General features: G+C 43.8%; 3 protein-coding genes across 5 annotated transcripts in view; 2 read left to right on the forward strand and 1 right to left on the reverse strand.

The window, feature by feature from the left end:
• Positions 1-12,937, forward strand: part of ZFYVE26 (zinc finger FYVE-type containing 26) — a 46,951-nt gene extending 34,014 nt beyond the window's left edge. For 2 of the 3 annotated variants that reach the window (XM_027894045.1, XM_027894046.1), the window contains 10 exons: positions 574-721; positions 2,179-2,388; positions 3,208-3,423; positions 4,821-5,018; positions 5,322-5,524; positions 6,387-6,531; positions 7,082-7,141; positions 8,416-8,598; positions 9,425-9,469; positions 10,534-12,937. In XM_027894045.1, coding sequence (XP_027749846.1) covers positions 574-721; positions 2,179-2,388; positions 3,208-3,423; positions 4,821-5,018; positions 5,322-5,524; positions 6,387-6,531; positions 7,082-7,141; positions 8,416-8,598; positions 9,425-9,469; positions 10,534-10,743 — 1,618 coding nt within the window. In that variant the 3' untranslated portion in view covers positions 10,744-12,937. The remainder of the gene's footprint in view (positions 1-573; positions 722-2,178; positions 2,389-3,207; positions 3,424-4,820; positions 5,019-5,321; positions 5,525-6,386; positions 6,532-7,081; positions 7,142-8,415; positions 8,599-9,424; positions 9,470-10,533) is intronic. The other variant, XM_027894047.1, reaches the window with a different exon arrangement.
• Positions 12,938-14,250: 1,313 nt separating this feature from the next.
• LOC114062535 (retinol dehydrogenase 12-like) lies at positions 14,251-21,970 on the reverse strand. The gene is made up of 7 exons (XM_027894060.1): positions 21,815-21,970; positions 20,987-21,105; positions 20,033-20,188; positions 19,638-19,742; positions 19,138-19,347; positions 17,109-17,298; positions 14,251-15,216 (listed from the first exon to the last, which is right to left on the reverse strand). The coding sequence occupies exons 1-7, from the start codon at positions 21,892-21,894 to the stop codon at positions 15,114-15,116; spliced, it is 963 nt and encodes a 320-aa protein (XP_027749861.1). The 5' UTR covers positions 21,895-21,970; the 3' UTR covers positions 14,251-15,113.
• A 404-nt stretch (positions 21,971-22,374) lies between these two features.
• VTI1B (vesicle transport through interaction with t-SNAREs 1B) overlaps positions 22,375-24,226 on the forward strand; it is a 17,564-nt gene continuing 15,712 nt past the window's right edge. The window contains exon 1 of the mRNA XM_027894061.1: positions 22,375-22,527. Coding sequence (XP_027749862.1) covers positions 22,413-22,527 — 115 coding nt within the window. The 5' untranslated portion in view covers positions 22,375-22,412. The remainder of the gene's footprint in view (positions 22,528-24,226) is intronic.

The following is a 24,226-nucleotide window of genomic DNA, read 5'->3' on the forward strand; positions in this document are numbered from 1 at the left end:
TTATCCTTTTTCACTGGGGAGTGGAGGGTGGGAGGGTTGTTTTGTGTTTGTACTGTGGACATTTTAAACAAGAAGTTCATCATGTAATAATAATGTAAGAGTTCAAGTAGTAGAAATTCAAGTAATATGACCACTTAATAATTACTGAGGAAATTCTCTGACTAGGAAGAAATGATTCATAAAGACTAAGGTAAATATTTCACTTCTGATATTGTGTATCTACTTTCAATCTATATTTTAATACAGGATTTTAAACCTTTGGTTCCTGTGAATGAACGTTTTACACTTCCTTAAGTTTTATCCTACAGAACTTGAGGTGGCAGGTGTAATATATAAATGTCACATGTACTGTTTCGATTTGGTAAGATATAGGTAGTGTCTGCAATTAGCATGTTCCACTGAACATGGCAAAAAAACCCCAAACAATAACAAATTGTCTGAATGGGATAATATGATGGATAGAGAAACCTGGTACACTGGTGATTAGGAACCACTGTTCTAAGAGATGTCATTGGCATAAAGTTCTTTACTGTATGATAATAGTGAAAGTGTATGTATTTGTTTAACCTCTAGCTACATCAGCAAAGTGGATGTGTTGAATATTTTGGTTGCTGCTGCCTACCATCCTATACCATCTTTGGATCAGATTCTTCTCCCAGCAGCAGTAACAAGATTAAGAAATCAGCTTCTGGAAGCAGAATACTATCAACTAGCTATAGAGGTAATGCCAGTGGAGGGGATGTCAATGTTAGTGCCTCTGTCTGGCCTCTATTTTTCTCCCTCCTGAATTCAGATGGATGTGATGTGTGAATGGACAATATTTAAACAGTTACAAACTGAGATTAAGTTTGTAGACAATAATTTTCTGGACATGGGAAAAAATTTCTGAGAAGGGAAAGTCCTGCTGTGGAGCAGACTGCGCAAGGGAAAGGTAGCGACCTTGCTTCCTGGTACAATTAAGGTTGGAATGGACTAACTGCAAGAAAGTCATTAAACGGAGGAGTTTTGCATCCAATAGAAGGGATTGAGACATCCTTTGTGGCAGGACTTTTATCTGAAGCTTGTATGTTTGATTTTATTTGTCTGTAATCCCACAGCAGACAAAAGTAAGGCACGTTTCCTGAGTGTTTACCTGGAAATCAGCAATGTTGACAAATCAGTGCATCAGAGCTCATCTGGTGTAGTTTATCATATTCTGTCTTTCTCCTATTCCCAGGATTTTGTAATCCTGTTTGATGGCATTGCAATTTGTTAAGTACAGGATTATGACATACTACAAACAGGATTATGATTTTTTAAGAGGTAATAAACAGATGACCTATATTAATAAAAAAATATTAATAAATAGCTGACGTATATGAATAAAAATTGTTCATGCTTAAAAGCAGCTGGTCTACTGAAGAAAGTCAGGAATAAATTTTATCAGCAAAATTGTATGAAATAAAAAATATCCTGGAGGTTCGAGAAGCATCTTCTGTTGCTTCTTTTAAATCCACAGACCTGATGATCTCTGCTCTATAAAAATCATCTGCTTTAGAAAAGCAGATGTGAAAATGTTTAACACCAATGAACTGAAATTCCCAGATGAACAGTAGTTTAAACTTGTACAATAAAAAATACTTCCACATTTGGAGATCATGAGTGTTTTTGTAGTTGGCCTTTTGTGCCAGTAATACGGAAATAATTAGCACGAGTTTTTCATGTGGTTTTTTTAGTTGTTGTTTTTAATGGGAAATGCACTCTGAGAAGTGAAAAGTCACAATGACAGACTATATGATAAGACTGTTTTCCTTTTTTCTGTACTGGGACTGTGGGAGCCCCTGGTGGTCAAGTGGTTAAAGCGTGGCACTGTCAACGCTGAGATCTGGGTTCGATTCCCGGTCGGGGCCCCTCCCCGGGCAGATGGAGCTCGTTAGCCCTGTAAGGCAATCCATCTACGTCCTGAGGACCTCACTGCCACCGTCCAAGCTCGCTTGGCCCCGGCAGATGAACCTCAGGATTAAAGGGTGGGCTCAGTTCCGCGCACACTGTGTCTCACCTAAAAAATCCAATGCGCAGGCTGGGAGGTGGAAAGACCTTCCCTGGTTCTTCGTTCGCGAAGACTGGCCATTACATTACTGGGACTGTGTTGCATTACATTTTTACATTATTTGCAGTAACAAATTATTTTGATTTTAGGTTTCTACAAAGTCTGGATTGGATCCAGGTGGAGCATGGCATGCCTGGGGCATGGCTTGCCTTAAAGCTGGAAATTTAAGTTCAGCAAGAGAGAAGTTTAGCCGATGTTTAAAGCCACCTATGGACCTAAACCAGCTTAACCATGGTTCAAGGCTTGTCCAGGATGTGATACAGTACCTGGAGGCCACAGTGAAGCCAATACTCATTGCAGTAAGAATCTTCTGTCTGCTCTGAAGGGCTATGGCAAAGCCAATTAATGATGTTTTAATACACATCTTATAGCAATGCATGTAGCAATATGAGGTGTTAGGGTTTTTTTTCCCCTCTTTGTCATGATTGCATATTGCAAACTGAATACTGTTGCGAAATTTGTTAGGTGTTGCATCACACCTTTTGGATTTGATAGTAATTTGGGGCATACTTTGTGGAGGGGAAAGAAGCTGTACTGTTTTAACATATTATTACTGCAGTTTGAGGAAGCTAAACTCAGTCCCTGCAACATATTGTGATTCTACAGTGATGCAGTTTTTCTACTGAAACTGGTAACTTTGCAGGAATCCAGTGGAGAATTTCAAATGCTGTCCCACTCTTCTTTTCTCATCAAAAACCACTATTACATAGTTTGGAATTAGCTCTGGAGGTTCAGATTAGGGACCAAAAAATTACTTTTAGGGCCTAAGTAACTGCAGAATCATAATGATTAAAGACCACTTAGTAGTACATGTTTTAGCAGAATGAAAAATCCTGTTTGAACTAGGCTATTAAGTAGCTGCTGGCAGTGGAATTGTGTTTAAATAAACCTTGTCCTTGGTAACAGCCATGTTGGCTACAGCAACATTCAGCACCTCTGTTGATAGCAGGGTTCCAATCTAGTGTTTATAAAAAGCATTACTGGATTCTCACCCCTCTAAAATGATATATATTTAAAAACAACAATAACAGAAATGCTTGAGGGCTGAGTGACACGACCTAACCAAGAAGAAAATGTTCCTCTTACCACCTGTCATTGATTCTCTGTGTTAACGGCAGGATGATGATTACTTTGCCACATTGAGGGAACTTGAAGCAACACTGAGAACGAGAAGTCTGTCTCTGGAGATGATGTGTGAGGGGAAGATGCAACACAACAGCTACTATCAGGAGTGCTTGTTCTACTTACATAGTTACGGCACTAATCTGGCGATAATAAGCTTTTATATGAGGCACGACTGTATGAGAGAAGCACTGCTTCACTTGTTAAATAAGGTGAGTAATTTCATTTCCCATCACTGAAACTGAAATCTGAAAAATGATAATGAGCATCAGGTAGCATTCTGGGTGGTTTTCTGCACCGGAGTTTTCTGAGATCCTGAATGTTGTTACAGTTCAGTGACATGAAAAAACAACTTTGATCTTTATGTCTTGTGTTTAATCTCTCTTCCACATTGTATTGAAACAGGAGCTTCTAGAGGGGAGAAAACACTGCTTTTTTTCTTTCTTCATAGATGTTCTGCATCAACAGCACTTTGTCTTTTTTTTCTAAAAAACTGAAAACATGGAACTGTTGTCATACAGTTCAGAGGACATGGCAAATTTGCCTTTCAAATGTGTCCTTTATACCAGTTTAAATTTACTTTTTAAAAAAGTTGGATATTTTTGCAATGTTAGTGACATAATTTCACTGGTTAAGTAGTAGACTTAGAAAATACTCTAGACATACAATTTGATGGATAAGTTTTGGGCAAGGAAACTGGTAGCGATCATGCAAACTAGAGAGCAGAGTTTGTTACCATGAAGCTGTAAGGCACTGAGTTTCTCATGAAACATTTTGCAGTTTGTTGGAAGCATTTTATTTGTATCTTATTTAAAACAAACAACAACAAAAAATTCATATCAAGTCTTTAAAGCATAAATATATAGGCCGTGTTGACACATATTAATGTTACTATGAAAAGAAGCACATGTGAGGCTGCATTTGCGAGACCATAGTCAGGAGAACAAGGGAAGTAAATATCCCCCAAATATCCCCCTCAGCTCGCTACTTGTGGGGTTTCATCTGAACTCTGTGTGTCCAGTCATGGGTTCGGAAGTACAAACCAAACACTGTCAGTGTGGAACACATCTAGTGGAAGGCCAGCAATTGCTGGGGGCCTGAAGCACATGATGGAAGAGGAGAGTGATAGAGCCAGGTTTTTCCAGGTGGAAGAAGAGGAGGCAAGAGAAGATCTATGTGCTGTTTTCAGCTACCAAGTGAGTGATTAGAGGGAAAATAGAGCCATGCTTATCTCACATGTGCTCAGTAGAAGGGTAAGAGACAGTGGACGCAGTCTGGAGCAAGGGAAATTCCAACTGGATATAAAGAAAAGTTTTGGGTTTTTTTTTTCAGTGTGTGTATTTAGACATGGGAACCAGGCTGCAAAGAGGCTGTTGAATCACCCTACTTCGTCATGCTCAGAACTTAACTGGAGAGGTCCAAGAACAATGTGACTTAACTTGGAAGTCATTCTTTGAGTGGTGTTTTGAAGAAAATGACCTCCAGAGACTCCTTTCAATATAAATTAGTTATTAATTTTATGATCTCTGTCACTTAATACTCCTTTATGTTACATAAGGAAAATAAGCTACAGTGGCTTTTCTTTTCAAAATAATTTTTGTTTGTGTAGGAATCCCCATCAGAAGTGTTTATTGAAGGGATCTTCATTCCAAGTTATGAAAGTGGAAAACTGCATATGCTGGAGAACTTGCTGGAAACCATTGATCCAGGACTGGAGAGCTGGGGAGTTTACTTGATTGCAGCCTGCAAACACTTGCAAAGAAAGAACTATTACCATATTCTGTATGAGCTGCAACAGTTCATGAAGGTAAGCTGAGGGACAGTGTCATCTCTTTCAGTGAAATGCTGAATACTGTCAGACTTTGGGTCATTTACTTTAGTGTAAATCTCCATGTTGGACAAGTATATTTTTGCTACTTTATGGTCCTTAAAAACAGACAGAAAGGCTGAGCATCACTGAAGCTGACCTGGTACTTGTGTCATAGATCTGACACATTGCAGTAGCTTAACTGTGCTTTAAAGAAAACAGAACATTGCCTGCTTTGTGTGAGCACTTCAGAACAAACAGTGATTAGTTTGGCCCATCTGATCTTCAGTACATTTCTTCTAGGATCATGTCCGAGCTGCTATGACCTGCATTAGATTTTTCACTCATGGAGCAAAGTCTTACACTGAACTGGGAGGAAAACAGGCGTGGCTTCTAAAGATCAAGGACCACCTCAAAGTCTACCTCCAGGAGGTCTCAAGAAGTTCGGGAAGGAAAAAAATGGCATTCACTTTTCGTAAGAAAATGTCTGCTACAGATGTGTCGAGGTATCTATAAACAAAAAGTTGAGTTGTAGGAGAGGGGAAATTCAGGCTTTACATTATTTTCTTTTATTGGCTGCATATAAGTTGGACTAAACTAACACGTGCTAGTTGTGCTTGACCCAAATCTGACTTTTATGTAGTTGTAAGTATAGGATTCCCATCACTTTTTCCCCCAACAACCCAACCCAGGAGATTGTCGATTTGTTTCTATGAAAAATAGGTCTGTGTATCACATTATCTTCCTTTAATTTAAAAAACAAAAACCCTACAGTGCATAGACAATTATACATCAATCCACAAGATTTTTTCTCTTTCTCTTCCTTTCCTCTCCAAAAAGCAAGCAGCTTTATGGTGCTTCACTGTCTACTGGAGTTAATTCACAACATTTAACTATGTACAAGTTATAGATGCTAGAGATAATTGAATCCCTGTATTCAAAATTTAAAGTGTAAATTTAGCCAAATCTCTCTTGTACCTGGAGTTTTATATCTTCGTTTCCTTAGGGGCTTTTTTCTTTCTTTTTTTAGGCTAGACTCTCACTTAAACTTGGGGGGGAGTGTGTGTGATAAGATGAAAAAGTGGGTGTGGATATTTATTTGGAATCCAGATTCTCTGACTCACTTCTTTGAAATAATGTGAACAATTGCTTAACTTCAGCTTGTCCATGCATGTTAAGCACACAGATCCAAAAGGTAATCTTATCGCTGCAGACTTGGCTGCATGAAAGGCAAAGTCAAAAAACAACTAAAATAATTCTTTATTAGTATATTTTTTGAAATGTCTTGAAGAAATTAGTAAGTTTACATAAATAATAATTGACACTTTCTCTATAGCAAAATAAAGTCAGAATTTTTTCACTATTTAGGCATATCAATACGGTTGATCTGCAGATGGAAGTAACAAAATTCCTGCATCAGTGTGAGAGCTCAGGAACATCTCAAATGACAGGTGGTTCCTCCTTGCCCACTCTCTTTGGAAACAACAACATGAAAATGGATGTTGCTTGCAAGGTACTCATTGCTATTTCAGAGACAGCTCTATTTTTCATCAACAATACTAACTTGCTATGAGGGTTGAAGCATTTAATGGCTGGGGCAGCTGGTTGTATTTTTCATGGGCAGATTACTTATGCATGCATGCAAACCCATCATTTATGAAAAGTTCATGATTTTCCTCACAGTAGCAAAAAACATGAGAACTTGGAGCTCCTCTCCTCAAAGTTCCAATTTGCAGAGGATCCCAAATACAAATAGTAATATGCCATTTGACTAATACATCCTATTGTGTTCTGAAGCAAGGCAAATACAACTGTTATTTTAAACATTCTTAACTTCAGCTCATCTACATCTGTAAGTTGCCTAATATCCCACAGGGAATCAATCAGTGTGTGGCAGTAGACCCTATATTTGCTGTACTTGTTAGGATGGTGGTGTTTTCTGTTGAAGTAATGCATTGTCTTTTGGCCTCTGGGCAAAATCTGGATTTGCATTAATGTTATTTAACTGTATGTAATGAAAAAGGCACGTGCATCCCCAGACTTGTCTATGCCTCTCTTTTCAGGTCATATTAGAAGGCAAAAACATTGAGGAGGGATTTGGGATTGCATTTAGAGTTCTCCAGGTATGTAAAAGCTTGATATAACAAGCAATATTATTACAAAGTAACTCCTGCAAGTAGCACCTGTTTAAACAAAAGCCTTTTTATTTTTTTTTCAAAATGTGTTTTAAGCCCCAAAATGAAAAACCTCTTGTGAAGAAAAGTCACAAGTTCAAGTCTTATATGTCCATGTGTTTGGAGGAAACTTGGTAAGGAAATTAGGATGCTGCTTCAGTCGGACATTTCCAAACTACTTGGGTCAAACAAAGGAATTAAGTACAGCTTTTCCTTTGCTGTGCATCTTGTTCAGTGCCTTAATTCTGGAAACCACAATCATAGATGTGTGTGGGGAGCTCTGACATGGTAGCTCTCTGCAGTTCATGAGAGCCATGCAAAGACACAATGAGTACATAAGGCCAGGGCTATCCCTGTACTATTCTCCTGATTTGAGAGAGCAAAGCTAATTAACTGGAAACTCTCTGGGGGCCTCTCCTTCCTCATATCTGCCTACAAGTTGAGGTGCTTATCAGTCAGCGTAGCTCATGAGCCTTCAAAGGCTTTGGAGTGTTTTTTACCCATACAGTCCCAGGTGGTAGAGGAAGGCCACTTTTGGATAGAGGTGGCACACTGAAAGAGTATTTATGAATGTGGCAGGCCCTGCTCCTTCTTTGGGGTGGGATGTACAAGGCAGAACACCTGTCTGTAGTGAGATGAAGAGCCTTAGAAAAGTAGCACTTCTTAGCAGCAACAGTCACTACTCCCCAGTAAAAATGGAGCAATGAGTCCAGCTGCCCAGCATCACTTCTGTTTCCATCCTTTTTTTCTTGCCTTATTTATGGCAGGATCAGTCTGCAATTTTTATCATCTCTTCCTTCGTATGGGAGCTGTGCAATGGTCAGTTGCCTCCTGTTTCTCGGAGTACACAAAGGGTGACTGCTGGTCAGTCTGCTGGCTGGAGAAATGTAGTGGGAACGTACTAAATGAGGGAGAGGTGGGTAGGGACCTAGGTAAGATCTTTGACCAGAAGAAATAAACTAATTTTTTGCCATCCTGAAAAGAAGGTGGTTCTCTTGTTCTTAAGCAAAATTGATTTTTACTAGTCTAGTTATAGAAAACGTTTCAGCCAACCCTGAGCATTAGTGACTGGAAAACCAAAGACCCCCAGAACAGCTTTGTCTTTTTGGAGCATGGTGTGCTATTTTGTCTTTAGAAGAGATTGTCTCAGTTGTATAAACTCCCTATGACAAAACCTGCTGAGAACATTAAATGTGTTGCTCTGATATTCCAACTACCCCTAGGACTTTCAGCTGGAGGCTACAGAAGTGTACAGCAAAGTGGCCAAGCAGCTGGTGAAGCAGCAGAAATACAGTGAGATCCGGCAGCTCCTGAAGTGTGTCAATGAGTCTGGAGTAGCGGCAAAAAATGATGGGGATAACATTATCCTAAACTGTCTAAATGAGTTCAAGAACATTCCTGCTGAGGTAATTCCATCCTGCATTGTGTCCCTTTTGAAGTAAAATGGGTATATACACTACTACCTGCAGGGAAATCTGGTGCCTGTGCTGCTCTTCTAGTCTTTCATATCTTCTGACTCCATACTACATGCAAAGTTTAAAGGTGGGAGTGCGTGGTTTGCCGTGTACAAGGTGCTCTGAAAGGAAACAAGAAGTAGCTGTATCATGCTCTTACCCTGCACTTCCCAAATGAATACCCATGGCAGGGAGAGAACCTTTGCTTCACAACACCCTGCCAAATGCTGCTGTTTGGAGTGGGAGCTGTTCCCTTCAATGAAGCTTCCCTGGCTAACATAGAGAATGTGTTGAGGCAGAAACCTTCTGCCTCCATAGGAGACAATTTTATGATTCCCTTTGCCTACCACAGTGTTTTTTCCATCACAGTGAAGGAAGGTGCTGCACTCTATTGTTCTGTTAATCAGGTTAGGGGACACAATCCACCCTTTGTGTCAGGGTGGGCCACGTGGCCCAACTCCTGCTGGGATGCAGAGAACCTACAACTTCATTTCATGTAATATGAGCTGTGTCCCTGGGGGACTCCCAGGCTCGTAGCATTCTCTAGGGATGCCACATAGACGTGGAATGCAGGAGAAGCTGTGGTAAAGGGAAGAATTGGAATTTGTATTTTTTTGTATTTTCTACATCTGCAGCCTTTGCAGTTGGGACAGTGTAACCACCTGCTGTGATCTCAGCAGCCCTTTCGGTCTACAGGGGTTTGATCTCTGATGGGGTTAGAGGTTTGCAGACTATTGTCACTTTAAATGTGAACACCTTTTCCCTTCTTTGGATACAGGATCTCGATAATCTCATTCAGGATATGGACAGTGATGAAAACAAGGTAAGTAAAAGTACAGTAGAGCAGGAGCTGAACAGCCAAGTCTTGGTCCACAGCCTGTGGGTTCTCTTTCGTGATCTTCTTTCTCATCCTCATGCAAGACAGGTTTTTGAAGGCTAGTTCTTAGATTGTAGATATCATAGCAAATTCCTCAAGGCCCTGGTGTTTGTGACTGTAGAGCTGTGACGTGAAGGTACTAATTGGTACTATCTCTGTTAGCAACTTGAGAGTCCTCAGAGTGAGAGCTAGGCATTTCTTATAGTGGGGGAAAAAGTATTTCAGAGAGACACACTGGTGGGTTTGTTGGTTTTGTTACTCAGCTTTTCATGTTTCTAGGAACGGCAGACAGCTAATGATGACCATTTCAGCTTACTGTTTCAGGATTATGCTGTTTTATGCTGATCAAGAGTAGGATGATAAAACTTCTCCAATTCTGATATTTTTTTTTTCTCTTAGAGGAAGTAAGGCCTAAACTACTTTGTTTCTTTGCTAGCAGCAAAGAAACAAAATTGTTTCTTTCATAGCAGCCGGCCAAGCCACTGGAGAGTCACACATAAATATGTGAACTATAGATACATGTTTATAGAGGCTGTGGCTCAGGGTTTGTGCATTCTTGTAGATCCTGAGTGGCATAGCTGGGAATGAAATGTTAAGATTTGTGACTGTTCTCTGTCCTGCTACAAAGTGGCTTTTAATTGTGCCATTTTGTAAGGTCTTTCACTGAAAGATGGGAGCTGTTCTAGAAACAGCAATGGAAGAAAATGACAGGTTTAGACTCCTTGCTATGAGGATATGGTAAATTAATGCACAAGGTAGGATTCCTGATGCTATTTTCATGGTCTTACAATAAAGGAGTTTCTACAAGACACAAACTTAATAAAATACAGCTGTCTGTCCACCTTTTTCATTGGAATTTGCTTCGTGCCATACTCTGTTTGGTAATATGGTGCTACTACTTTTTAATACAGACTTCTGAACTGGGTATTTCCCGTGAATCTTTGCTTAGGCTTGTCCAGTCAGTTTACTACAGATTTCTAACCAAGGTCTGATTGCCTCTTCTGCTGCAGATCCAGGCCTACGTGCTGTGTAATAAGCTGCGCTCTGCGTATCTGGTCTCGGTGAGGCAGGAGAAGGCCAGGGCGGTGCAGCTGGTGCAGCACGTGTGGCAGCTGGCCGAGAGCAGCGGCGACGATGTTGTCAAGGCCATCTGTGCCCAGTGGCTCTCAGTGCACCAGCCCAAGATGAGAAATCGGCTTCCCCAGGGCACCAGGAAGTAATAAGTAATTCACATTCACCATCATACAGGAGGAGAAGGCTTCAAGACGGCTTAAAGGTGTCTGGTTCACAGTTCTTGGTAAAGTGGAAGTCTTTTGACTCATGTTGGTGGGAAATGGATGCTGCTAATGTGCCTTTGGTGGGGAGGGAACTAAATTACAAGTGCCAGTCCTGTATTTTGACACAGTCACTACCTCAGGGCATTTTTTGGCTCTTTTTCTGACAGAGGGAGGGGGGTAGTTTCAAACTGAACAAGCAAGGATTTAGGTGTATGGAGAGAGCATTTCTCTTTCTGGTTTTGGCTTTTGGTATTTGTTAGTTTTTAATTTTTTTGGGGGGGTGATATTTTTTGAAAGCACTGAACTTAATATGGGGTTTATTTTTAATCCAGAAAACATATAGAGAGGACAGAAAAATTTTATCAACTCAATGTAGTCTAGAGGATAAACTTTGTAATTATGGGTTTCCTGTAACATTTTTCAAGATTGGAGAGATCTTCTGTTACAAAGACTAAAATTCAGAGATTTTTTTTAAGCCTCTATACAAACCATTGCTACTTCTTTTTTTTTTTTTTTTTAATTCCCTCCACTAGTACACTGTACCCAGTTTCCTTTGTTTGTTTGAAAAGGTAGGAACTGATTCTTTATAGCAGGTTTGTACTTGCCAGTCACACTGTGTGATGTGTGCCATACATATGGCACTTCAGCCTCTACTAGATGAATGAAGTTATAAAGGGCATACGCTGTAAGGGGAGTACAAAGGGAAAATAAGCCTTTAAAATATTTGGAGAATCACGTACCTCTTTCTTTGCTATGGCAATACCCAAAAAATTGTTGTCATGCAGCTTTATGACTGAGTAGTTGACAGTAAACTTCCACAGTTTTTCATCAGGTATAGCAGAGAATATGGACAAAGCAAGCTGTGGCAAAATTTCAGCAGGTGGTCTTGTATTCCTGTCACACAGGGATTTATTTATTTATTACCAGGATAATCTGTTGTTGTCAAGTACAATAGAACACCAAACTGTACCTATTGTCTAGACAGGCTTTGCTCTGGAAGTGTTAGGTTAATCAGTTTTATGAGAAAAGCAGCAATTTTTGTGGAATGGCTGTGTAATGAGGGATGCTGAAAAAAGCAGCTGCTTCCCTGTAACTGTGATTGGGACATGAAAAATTGGTAGAAGTGTGGTAGATAGTAATATGACCTTTAAAAAAAAAAAGAAAACCAGAACAAAACATGGCGTTCCACAACAGTTTGTTTTTACTGTTTACATGTGTTTCAGCAGAAGTAGGAAAACTAATTAACTTTTTTGTTAAAAAGTTGTTTACTTCAAAAGAAATGACAGGTTTTCTGAAGTGTAACTTAATTGTAAATAGTTTTAGTACATAAAATAATTGGGACTGTCAAGTAAGAGTTTTGCACTAACCCCAAGCTCACTGTAATGAAAGAAGAGGCTTCCATGGTGTTGGAAAGGATTTGTTCCGTCTTCTTCAAGGTTTCAAGAGCAGTGCCCCACTGACACAAACACCTCTCTTTGGAGGTACTCTGCTTACTAGAGCAGGGCAAGAAATGTCTCGGTGAAGCAGTCAGAAATGACCTCATGGAGCTTTCAGAATCCCCTGACCACAGATTTACCTTATCCCATTAGTGAGCAGTACTAATGAAAGCTTTTGTTTCTTTGGCCAGACTGACGTAGCTTTCCATCAGCTTACAGCCATTAGGCTAATCCTAAAACGTGACACTACCTATGTCTTCAGTCGTTTTTAAATCTATAATTAGGGGGAGGAGGTTTTACTGTTTGTGGGTATCCAAATCTGCATTTCTGTAATACCTTCTTTTCTGCTCGAGTTCCTTCAGCTGTACAGAGCACAGAGTGGAGTTTGCCGTGCAGACCTGTCAGTTTCGTACCTGCCTTTCGTCCTGACCTCTTTGCACTGTACCTGATGCACTTTATATAGTGTTTGTTGTAATTTGATGTTCTTCACCCAGAATCATAGGGATCTTTCTCATACCAGCAGAACCTCAAATTTTGATCCTGACTAACTGCCTTGTGTCACGAGTAGTGCAATTATCAAGGAGGTTTGAATTTTTCTCAGCAAAAAGGGATTGACTACTGCCAGTTAAAAAGAACTTCTCTGTTAATGACTAAGGTTTGTTTACAATGATAAAAGAGAATAAAGTATTATGACTGTTAATGTATCTCCTGTTTACTTTTTATATTAGCATAGCTGGGGCTCTCTTTCTAGATCTGCATTTTTCTTTGGCTAGGCTTAGCAAAGTAATTAGAAGGGGGATAATTTTTCTGTCATGCCAAATCTGCTACAGCGTCCTCAACATTTAGATCAATTGGAACGTCACATCTTTAGAAGTCCTCCCAGAAGCTAGGTAGCTAGTTCAGCCTCATACGTGTACTTAGTAATCCTCTTCAGAGCTTTGCTAGTTAATCTAACTGTCCCTTACAAGCTTCCCTTTGAGACAGCTAAATGAGCTTTAGTTCCCTCAATTTTGTACAGATCAGCTGAGAAGTATAAATGACTTGCTCAAGGTCAAAATGAGTGGGTGTCTCTCTATGGAAATATGTAGTCTAATATGTCTTAAGTTAAATCTACAATCAGTCTTCTTTGTGAAGAGCATTGACCTGCAAGGGCAAAAATATTTCACACTAGAGGCACTTTCTGCTTTTAAAGAAATGGTTTCTCTTGCTCCTGAAAAATACTTTCAGGATCAGAGAATCACACAGAGAAAGCAAGCCTAGTCTCCAATGCTAGGTAGCATTCTACTGCTACGTTGGAGTTGTGAATTTAGCTTCATTATCGGGATGAAGCAGAAATAGGGAGGGAAATAAGGTACAGCGACAGGGAAAAACACAAATGGACTTTGAAATGTTACCTGAACTGAGTTCTCTACATTAGCAAGGCAGCAGCTGGTAACAGCAACACCAAGTAAACTGATTCAACATTTCTGAAAGAAGATACGGTCTCCTGTTGTAAAAGGAAAATGGCTTTATTTAGTATTGCTCAGAGGTAGCACAGGACTGATCTGCATAGATAACATCCAGACAGAAAGAATTAAAATTAGCATTTGTTTCCCAAAACTGGCAGTTGGTCACAGTGGCAGGCTCATATGCAAATCCAAAAATTTCCAGACTTTTTCAGAAGCAGAAGATAATCCAATGAGATGTGGCACTTGGTTTCTGACTGCTTAACTCTTTCAGAAATAATCTGATTACAGATCAGACTCCTGCAATTGCACCCAAGTAGCACTAGAGTTCCAAGGGAGCAGTCTTGTTGCTATGTGGACTGACCCTGCTGACCTGTGGAAGTGCAAGCTGTGTGGTCCTGCTCAGGCTGACTGCCAGCCAAGGCCAGCCAAGGCCAGTAACTGCTGGGCAGACAAATGCCAGGATTTCTGTATATCTTACCTTCCTGTGCTGTAGCTGGCTCAACCATAATAGCACAAAAAAGATAGTTGTTTAATATTTTTTGACACAGTTCAGATTTTCTTTATTCACTCATTCTCTTTTCTAGGTTCTAAAGTCCTTTAAAGTGCAGCTGGGGGGATTACTGTGACAATTTTTATACCATCTTTGCTCAGTGTTTTACAGGAGAGATGTTGATTTCTTTAATAAGGTAACTTGGCCATGCACAATTACAGTGCTCCTGCAACTTTTAACCTCCCAGCCACCCGCACTGAGACCTGGGTTCTCAGAAGATATGCCCAACCCTCAGTGAACTCACTGCAATCAATGGGCACTTAGGGCCAGGATACTTCAGTGGCTAGGGTCCAGCTACTTAAAGAGAAAAATTATTCCACTTAAAAATGTTACCTATTGCTTGGCACAGAAAGGCCCACACCTGTTTCTGTGTGCTTGAGAGCATTTGTATTGCATTTACTTGTCAGAAAATCTAATATCCTAGAGTACTTTCACTCTGCCAGGTCAAACTGTAGGAACTGAACATAACCTTCGATCGTAAGTTTAGAGTCCTACCTTTTTACTATTGCTGTTAGGAAAAAAACCACAACCAAACTTTATTTAAGTTTTTTTTTTTTTTTTTCATAATCTAAACCTAAGACTGCAACCTCCCTTTCTATTCTAAAGCCAGAGGACAATAGCCTTGGGCTGTTGTGTGAGATACCAAGCAAAGGTTGCTCCTTGCATCAGTGCTTTAATTCTCCAGCTAGGAAAAGGAGTGATTGCTTACAAATCTCAATTCTTAAGTGTAGTATTCCAGAAATTCAAAGTAGGTTATGCCCACAGAGCCATCACTGGGGCAGCTGAAGTACAGCATTCTACTCCTGAGGTCTCTCAGCAGTGCTCTTCCCCAGAGAAGCATCACTGGACTCAGCCAGGTATACACAAGGTCTGTGCTGCTCAGTCCCACTGGATGCCAAGGAGCTCACAGCTCACACTCCAGAGCTTCCTTGCTGTCTCGTCATCCCGGCCACGAGGAGATACGTATGCTGGCTGGCAGTCACTGTAAGAGGAACATTCTTTTAATTTGTTAAGTCCAAGATCTCCATCTGCATTAGCACACTAAAATGTCTGTGTCAAGATAAGGGAGTTGCTTTTGATCAATTTAATTCAAGACCAGTTGAAGAAGCTATCCAGCAAAGGAGTAAGGGTTGGTGCTAAGCCACCATGAGAAAGCTTTTAGGGCAGAATCTCTCCCAACAGCACCAAGAACTGACAAGTCTAGTTTTATCTGTTGTTTCAACTCTTAAAGAAACCTCTTCAGTGTACATTCTCATTAATACCACTAGAAAGGGCTATTAATGCTAACCAAGCTTCTTCAGGGGCACCTTTTCTAGCAAACACTACAAAAAAGCCATTCAAACAGCCCTTCGTTCTAAACTGTTTATCCCATCCTATTCATCCCACGATATGCCCAAGAATAATCATACTGTAATAACTATGCATGGTTATCCCCTTTTCCATTATCCTCTAAACTGTGGCTCCTTTCTTCTCAGCACTCTGTCTGGAATAGAGATCCTGTGTTCTCATCTGTAATGCTAGATTGTGCAATAAAGGGGAGTTTCAGAGCACAGAAGAAATGGCATCTTATAAGGTTTCCATTCAGCCCAGTGTTTTTAGAACTCCAAGTCCACAGTCTTTGATGTTCCTGAAATGACTCTGGTGGACTCTACCTGTCTTCTTGTAGCATGTAAATTCTTTTCTTAATGTCTATACTTGTTCTTTATAGTCTACAGCCTGGAAAGTGAAAAGGATTTTAGGCTAGTCCGATGTTAATTATGAATTACTGTTGAAGCTACTCATTTCCCACAAAGTCCGAATCTCCCTTTTTTTCTGAGTTTAAAATCCATCAAAGTTTTCTGTACTCTAGCACATAAATGCTCCGTTTTTATCCTGGGATGGACAGTCATTCAGGGAAGATAAGGACACCTATTTATATGTTCAAGTCTGATTAAGATACTACAAACTCCCAAATAAAGATCAGGCAAAGTCATTACAGAGACTAATCTGGTCACGAATCGCAAGAGGAAAGCTCTGCCAAGACACAAAGGCTCCAACAGAATCTGGGGGGGCGGGGAGGGGAAGACAGAAAAATTTTCACATTTGTTTCCCAAAAAATAAGATTGTTACAGTGCTCTACATCCAGTAGGAAGCTGACAGACATATCTGCTTGAATCTGTTCAAATGGCAGTCTTAAAATCTAGGATGATGATGATTTGGAACTGCTCCAGGCTGTAGTTTTGGTGATGGGAAAAGCCAGGACTGTGCAGGGTCCCGGAGTAAGTCAAAATAGCCAAGAAATAACAGGTTTTGTAGTGGGAGCTACACAAGACCATTTGCAGGATAGAGTGACAAACAGGAGTCCCTGCCAGCTAGTGGGTCTGTCACGCTGGAGAATCAAGTTATTTTGTTACATGCCAGACCTGAAAATCTCACCTCCTAACTCTGCATCTCCATCAGCCCTCACAGCTCCCTGGGAGCACAGACCCCTTCTGCTTCAGTGGGGTAAAACTACAAAGAGAACTGAAGTGGTCTTTCCAGAACTTACTCAAGTGACCTCGTTAACTAAACAGTTCTACAGAAAAGTGATTTTTCCCAAGTCACAGATCAGATGAGAGCTCTGAGCATGTGACAGCCATTCCTGTACTTTGAGTACGTTGATATTCCTGGCACTAAAGGACCTGCTATTGTGTGAAGTGTTACACAGGTCAGGGATTTCTTCTAACGCAGTGGCAACAGAGCTGGCAGGGGTAATGGTCTAGTAGCTGTCACCCTCAGTCTTAACAGACAGCCTCATATCCAGTCCCTTTTTAATGAAGAATGAGAGTAAGTCTCATATTGCCCAGTCAACAGGGTAGCCTTCCACAGTGTATCTCTTCATCAGCTCGCACCCACCTGAAATACTGTCCTGTCACAGAGTCAAGTTCCTCAGCTACTGCACAGTAGACACTGGTCTGAGCTCCTTCCCAAGGTGTCTTCAAGAAGAAGGAGAATATCTTCCACAGCCAAGTCATTACAAATGAGTGCCGGACCAAGTCAGAATAGACAGAACCAGGATGGAGAGCGTTTGCTGTCACTTTAGTGCCTATGGCAAAATAAAGTAGTTCAGGACAAATCTGTATGCATCAAAGTGTCTTTAAAAAGAGGGTAATATACTCCTCAATTCTACCCGCAGATATTCTGTAAGGAATATGTGGATATTCCTAAAGGAGGAGTCCAGACGTGGACACAGAACTAAGTGAAGTCCTCTGTAGTTACTGCTTGCTGGATGTGATGGATACACTTCACCTTTTAAGCAAACCAGCAGTAGTTTGGTAAAGGCCTGAGCCCTGTCTGGACGAAGAACTCCTCTAGGAAACCCACAAAGAGGACAGTGAGCACCAGTGCACAGGAACTTGGAAAAGCATCATTCAGTTAACACAAGTAGCATGTGGCTTTTCCAAGACTGATTTATCAAGGAACAAAGATAGTTGTGGATACAATGAGTCTAATGTGTACCTTTCCCACTGTATGGAATTTGACTACAAGCCAACCACTTTATTCCATGAGTATGACAGCCTAACTGAGTCTTCTCTGAGCGCTCCCTACCAGGCAGTGTGACTGCATGGTGACGTCCTCCCCTTGAGTTGGGTCACTTCTCAAGGTTGCTCCTCAAGGCAGAGACCTTCCCGCAACAGCGCACCTTTGGATGAGCCCATCTGGAGCTGAGCCCAAGCTGCAACTGGACTGCACACCAGGTGACTTTCCCCTTGAGCAGAGATGCCTCTCAAGGTTTAGAGATTCCTTATCTGAATCTAAGAAAGCCTTCCTGACCCAGGCGGAGAGACCCTTGCTTGCCACAGATCTTCAGTAACTGACTGATGGCATGCTGAATTAATACTGAGGAAACATTACCAATCCATATAGCAACTCAGTAATAATTACTATAAACTTTGTATAAATAATTCCATCAGACATAAATCATTGTCGAAGTCTGAGACTAAGACTGAAGCTAGCTGCATCGAGGCTTCCTATGGAGTTTAGAAAGCCAAGGGGTCTAATCTGAACTTCACTACTCAACACGAGGGTGTTCCTTACCCTTTGTGTTTCTAGTCTCGTGTGAATCATTCTAACTCAACTTTCCTTCGTAAGTTTCTTCCATGCAGTAATAGAGTGAACTTTGCCATCGAACTTTGTTAAGTCAAACTTTTATGACATCATGTTAAAACCACTTTTGCTAATATCTTTGATGGAGATTCTTTAAGTGTTCTAAATCCCTCATCTGTGACACTGGAGCATTCCCCGCTCCCTTCCAAACACTGCGGTCTCTCCATGCCTTCTGCAAAACAAAGTGCTAGAGGGCCCAAGTGCTAAAACAGCAGCAGTTTCCATCAGGCTTTTGAGAACACCTCTTTCTTTTGATTTACTCTAACAGTAACTTCCTGGGGAAGACACTGCTTCTGTTTTAGTAAATAAATACTACTTAAGTGAATGACATGACTGTGACAGATGCTGTGACTTAAGAGGTACTGTCTAGTCTTATGCTTGTTCTACCACCCACCAACATTTAAGGCAGCTGAGTGTGCATTAGCTTTTCTATTTGGAGACTGAAGTTGTAGTTCTGTTTTCAGCTTCCACTCACATACCACAACTGTCTGTGTGGATGCAGCTAGTTTTTGACAAGCACCAAAGAAAAAGGAGATACATTCAACTGTGCCAAGCTACTAAACTCTTCTGCCCTGCTGTAAAGACAATTAGTGTTGTAAGTCTCCTGGTTCCACAGACAGGAGATATTTTCTTCCTGCAAAAAGCTTTCAGTGACACTTGCCTCAAACCATTCAATTTCTTCATAGTCGATTTCCAGACCTTTCTTCCACCCACTGTCCCCATCCACAGTGCTCAAAAAGCCAAGCAGAAAAACACTCCCTTTGGCTCTGGAACTTGCCTTGCAGCCGCCTCGCCAGCTCCCGGGTGAAGAGCACGTTAGCCAATTTGCTGTGACAGTAGGTGAGGCCACGGTTGTAGCTCTTCTCACCATGGAGATCATGAAAGCGGATTCGGCCTCCGTGATGAGCCAGGGAGGACACGTTCACTATGCGGGCTGGGGCAGACTGCTTCAGACGCTCCAGCAGCAGGAAAGTCAAGAGAAAATGACCTAGGGGTGAGACGAAAGGTCATCCTCTGAAGGGTTCCCCTGCTTGCTTATATGTTGTATCTTACTGCTGCCCTCATTTCAAGTCCAGGAAAAACAAAACCCCCTTGAATGAACAGCTAAACTTTTTTTGGGCCTTAAAGTTCTGCTCCTCAAAATCTGAAAGCAGGATTTTCCTTCAGCATTTCGCCTCAGATATTGGTGTTGAAAGATGACAATCTTTTAGGTCCTTTCCAACCCAAACCATTCTAGAGTTCTTATATTGAGTGCAAACATGATTTGACTGGCCTTACCAAGATGATTGACTCCCATATGCATCTCAAAGCCATCAGCAGTCTTGGAATAAGGGCATAACATTACCCCAGCATTATTAATGAGAATATGGAGTTCCTTCTCCTCTGCAAGAAACAACAGACATCCTTAATCAGGGAAACAGAGAATGAAGACAGACAGCACACATCAGCCAAAAAACCTCTTGCTGTCTGAGTTGCAGCCACATCACCACAAAAAAAAAATGGATAAGTCTCCTACCACAAACTAGCTCATAGCCTCTGACCTGCCCCTGCTGTGAACCACAGTATCCAACATGGTACAGATATGCAGGGCAGGGATTTAGCATTGGCTAGAAGAGCAGATGGCAGTCCTTGGTAAAATATTCTCACTGAAAAGAATGATCTAGAGACTGTACCTGCTAGAAATTTCTCAGCAAACTCCCGGATTGACTTTGTATCAGCCAAGTCCAGCTTTTTCACAATGACTTGCTGGTTCCCTGTCTCAGCTCGGATTTCACTGGCTGCAGCTTCTGCCTTTGCAATGTCTCTGCAAGCAATGATCACCCTCGCACCTGCAAAGAGGGGAGGGGAGAACAGCAAGAACAGAAACGGATCACTGGAACACACTGGATGATCAAGGCTACAGCAAGGAGGCTGACTATACACAGCATTACGAACAATATACTTTTTCTTTGGGGAATTGGCATCAGTCAGGGGGGCAGCTGTAAGGCACAAAGCCTTTCCTACTATATTGTAAGCTATGATTCAACCAAAGGATGCTTTCAGACCAAGAAAAAACATCTGAAGTGCCTCTGTGCAGGTTCTCCTAGATCAGGAGTATGTACCACAACACTGGTATGAGAGGGTTGATCTGCCCCATAACGGGAATGTCAAGTCAGGGGCACATAAAGGTACTTGGATACCAGCGTAATTTCTAAACGGATTGTGATCAGGTAGTTTAATCTTCTTATCGGTTACCCAAAAAAACAAATTAGCTTAAAATATGAGTAAGTAAAGCACACAGCAGTGGACCTGTGGCATTTCCCAGCTTCATACAAGCAGAACCCAGTGATAACTAGGAACTTCCCCAGCCCTGTCAAACCAGCTGCAGTGCAGAGCATTTCCATGTACCCAAGGCACATTTTTGGACTTCAAGCAATGAAACCAGTTGAAGAACTGGGGACTTGCACCTCAGTAGTTACAGACTCTGGAAGACCAACACTTGGGCTTATCTGCAGTAACGCTGGAATCAAACTGACTTCAATGTAAATATGAAACACTCCTCTGTTGGGTCCAGAAATGGGACTATTGACACACAGGCACGGCCACCTCAGCCGCACAGGGATGCCTGCTGATGAGTTGTGACTTGCCTCTCCGTGCTAGGTCTCTGGCAGTCTCTTTCCCGATGCCTGTGTTAGCTCCTGTGATTATCACCACCTTCCCCTCCATCTTTGCTGTCGACTTACAGCGTCCTCCAGCGACATACCTCCTGCAAGAGGGGAAGGCACCAGTCACCTCAGCCTCTCCGGGGGCTCGGGCCGGGGCTGAGCACCCAGAGCCGCAGCGTTCGCCCCAGCACTGAGGCTCACCGCTGCGCTCAGGGCCCCGGGGGATTACGGGCGCCGTCACCCGGAGAGGCCGATCACGGCCGAGTCGCCACCGGGGCACCGGGAGCGCTCCCCGCGCCCCCCGCTCTGCCGAGCCAGGCCCCGCCCCCGGCCCCGCCCGTGCGCCAAGTGGGGCCACGGCTCCCATTGGCTGCGGCAGCGCGCTCCGGCTCCTTTTGACCAATGAGCGGCGCCGCCGCGCCCTGAGGTGAACGAGGGCCCCGCCCCCGCCTCCCCTCCGCGAGCGCCGCCGGTGCCGCGCCGGGACAGAGCCGGGGAAGCGCCGGGCGGGCCATGGGGGTGGGCTGAGCCCCGACCCCCGAGCATCCCAGCTCCTGCCGTGAGCGCGTCAGTGGCACCGGAGCAGGGGAAGCCTGAATGATTCCTGAGTGCAGCGCAGGCTGGGAGCAGGGGGTTCCCGCTGCTCGCCCTCCCGCCACACGCACACGCACACACACAGCCTCGCGCGGGCGGGCGCACCCGGCCGCCCTAAAACGCGCCGCGCGCCCCCCCCGCGCCCCTCGGCAGCCGCCGCCGCTCCGCGGGGCCGAGCGCGCGCGAGGAGTCGGGGTCGTGCTCGGTAAGACGCACCTGATGTAGGGCGCTGCCACGAAAAGGAGGACGGGGACGGAGACGGCGGCACCCAGTGCGACTTCCCAGCAGTTGAGCATCGCTGTCGCCGCTTACCCGCACTCTGCCGGCACCCGGCGCTCCGCGGCCGCACCACCGCCCTGCCCCGCCCCGCCCCGCCCGGGACACGCCCGCACCAGCTCAGGACACGCCCACGACACCTCGGGACACGCCCCTCGCGGCACACGGAGCATTTCTGAACGGGCCGGCCACGCCAGGTGTTCCCGGAGATTCCAGTGCCCCCGCTGGGAGTACCCGCGCGCAACGGGAGGCCGGCCGGGCGGCTTCATGCCAGCAGCCCGCTGCTCTTTACCCCGGGCAGAGCACGGCTCCGACCCGCGTCCCTGTGTTCATCCTGAAGCCACCGTCGTACTCGCATTCCGCAGTTACTAAGCCGCAAAGTGCCTGCGGAGGCAGCGCAGCGACGCCTGTCGGCAGCGGCGCTCGGAACACCTTTTCACACGCCCCGCCGGGACTGCAGCTCCCGGCAGGCAGCGCGGGGCGCCCCCGGCGGCGGAAGCGCCGTGCGGGGCGGGGGGACCGTGCGGGCTGTGGGGCCATGGCGGGCCGCGGGACCGGCTCCTCGGAGCACCTGGAGCGGCTGCACGAGATCTTCCGCGGCTTGCACGGAGACCTGAGGGGCGTCCCCGAACGGCTGCGGGGCAGCGCGGCCGGTGAGGCGGCGGGGAGGGGCGGCCGTCCCACGGGGCCGGGACGAGGGCACGGGCGGGGCTGCTCCGGGAGCGGGGCTCGGCTGCCCCCTTGACACGGCCGTCCCAGTCCCTGTCGAGGGGACACGTCCCGGCCGTATCGAGGTCGTTCGGGTGCTGCTCGTCAGACAGACGTGTCTGTGCAGCCGGGGGGGCTAAGTCTCTCCGAGACACCCTGTGTGCGGGGAGATTTGCAATTGCAGAGATTCGGGATCTCTCGGTAGCGCCTGCTTGTAGGGGACGGGTGGCCGTGCCAGGTCCGCCTCGCCCTATGTTGTTTCCAGCTGCTGCCGTGTCCTAATGGCTTTGCAGGTGTGTGGCTCCACTGCCCTAGAGCACCTCCTCTGTGCTGGCAAATTTCAACCTCAGGGCCAAGCGCAGCCGTGCTGGGCTCACAGTATCATCTCTGAGGAGGTGGTGGTGTTTGGATGGTCTTCCGTGCTGTTTCTAGAAGAGGAGGCTCAGGGATAACCTTCTCTCTCTCTACCACTGTCTGAAAGGAGGCTGTGGCCCGGTGGAGGTCGTTCTCTTCCACCAGGTAACAAGCAGCAGGACAAGAGGACCTGACCTCAAGCTGTGCCGGAGGAGGTTCAGGTTGGACATCAGGAACACTTTGTTCATAGAAAGGGTGATCAGATATTGGAATGGACTGCCCAGGAAGGTGGTGGAGTCACTGTCCCTGGAGGTGTTTAAAGAAACACTGGATGTGGCACTGCATCTAGTTGACATGGTGGTGTTCACTTGTAGGTTGGACTCGATCTCAGAGGTCTTTTCCAACCTAATTGCTTCTGTAACAACTGCAGTGCCTTTGGGGTTTTGGTTTTGGGTTTTTTTCCTTTTTTATTTTTTTCCCTTTTTTATTTTTTTTGTATATGTGTGTGTGTTGGGCTCGTGTTTAAAAATTCATTGACAGAACTAAAATTAGTTTTTACTATCACCGATGCCCACAAGCATCTGTAGAAGATTTCTTTACTGAAGAAGGTGTACATTTTAAATTACTGTTTTAAAAGTCTGGTTTATGCACTACCTACCCACAAAATAGAAAAAAACTATATATCTAGCCACTCAAAGTAGTATTGGAAGCACAGCGTGATTTTACGGGTACCAGTGGCAGAACAGTTCTCTGTAAGGCTTTGTGCTTCTAATTAAGTTCTTGGTATTTGCAGTGTTCTGAGAACCGGAAAGGGAAGTGATCAAGGGGAATTTTACCAATGTTACTGAATGCCTCTGCTTAAACTTTTCCTTATGAGAGACCTGGTACGTGGCTGTTGTGAGCTACTGTAGCTTGGGCTTTGTACCCAGGGATGTGTAGATGCTGTCAATTGTGCTCTGCAATAGTCTTCATTCTCCCACAGTTGATCGGTTTAGTGTAAAATCATAAAAATGGTTTGTTCAGAATATACCAGGCTGTGCTAGATTACACAGGCAATGAAAAGCCTAATGTCCTGTTTCTTACTTGGCTTTCTCTTTAATGAGTTAAATTCAGGGTCACAGTCCTTGTCATCAGCATTTCCAGAAAGTTTAGTGCAAGAAGGGTGTTCAATCCTGCAAATAATTTCAAAACTGACTTCATTTCACCAGGGTAAAAAACATAAAAGAAGAAAAACCCTTTCTGGTAGAAATCCGTATTTCCCTATAGAACAGGGAACGGTCGGTTTCTCGG

The sequence above is a fragment of the Empidonax traillii genome, unplaced genomic scaffold (assembly GCF_003031625.1).
Source record: "Empidonax traillii isolate 1590-97213 ecotype Southwest subspecies unplaced genomic scaffold, ASM303162v1 scaffold415:size763157, whole genome shotgun sequence".
NCBI classification, from domain to species: Eukaryota; Metazoa; Chordata; class Aves; order Passeriformes; family Tyrannidae; genus Empidonax; species Empidonax traillii.

Coding starts and splice junctions, on each gene's coding strand:
- LOC114062535 (XM_027894060.1), bottom strand. CDS start 21,894: ATGCTCAACTGCTGGGAAGTCGCACTGGGTGCCGCCGTCTCCGTCCCC. Junction 17,299..19,137: donor GCTGGCGAGGCGGCTGCAAG/GCAAGTTCCAGA, acceptor ATTTTGCCATAG/GCACTAAAGTGACAGCAAAC. Junction 15,217..17,108: donor GTGACAGGACAGTATTTCAG/GTGGGTGCGAGC, acceptor TTCCTCTTACAG/TGACTGCCAGCCAGCATACG.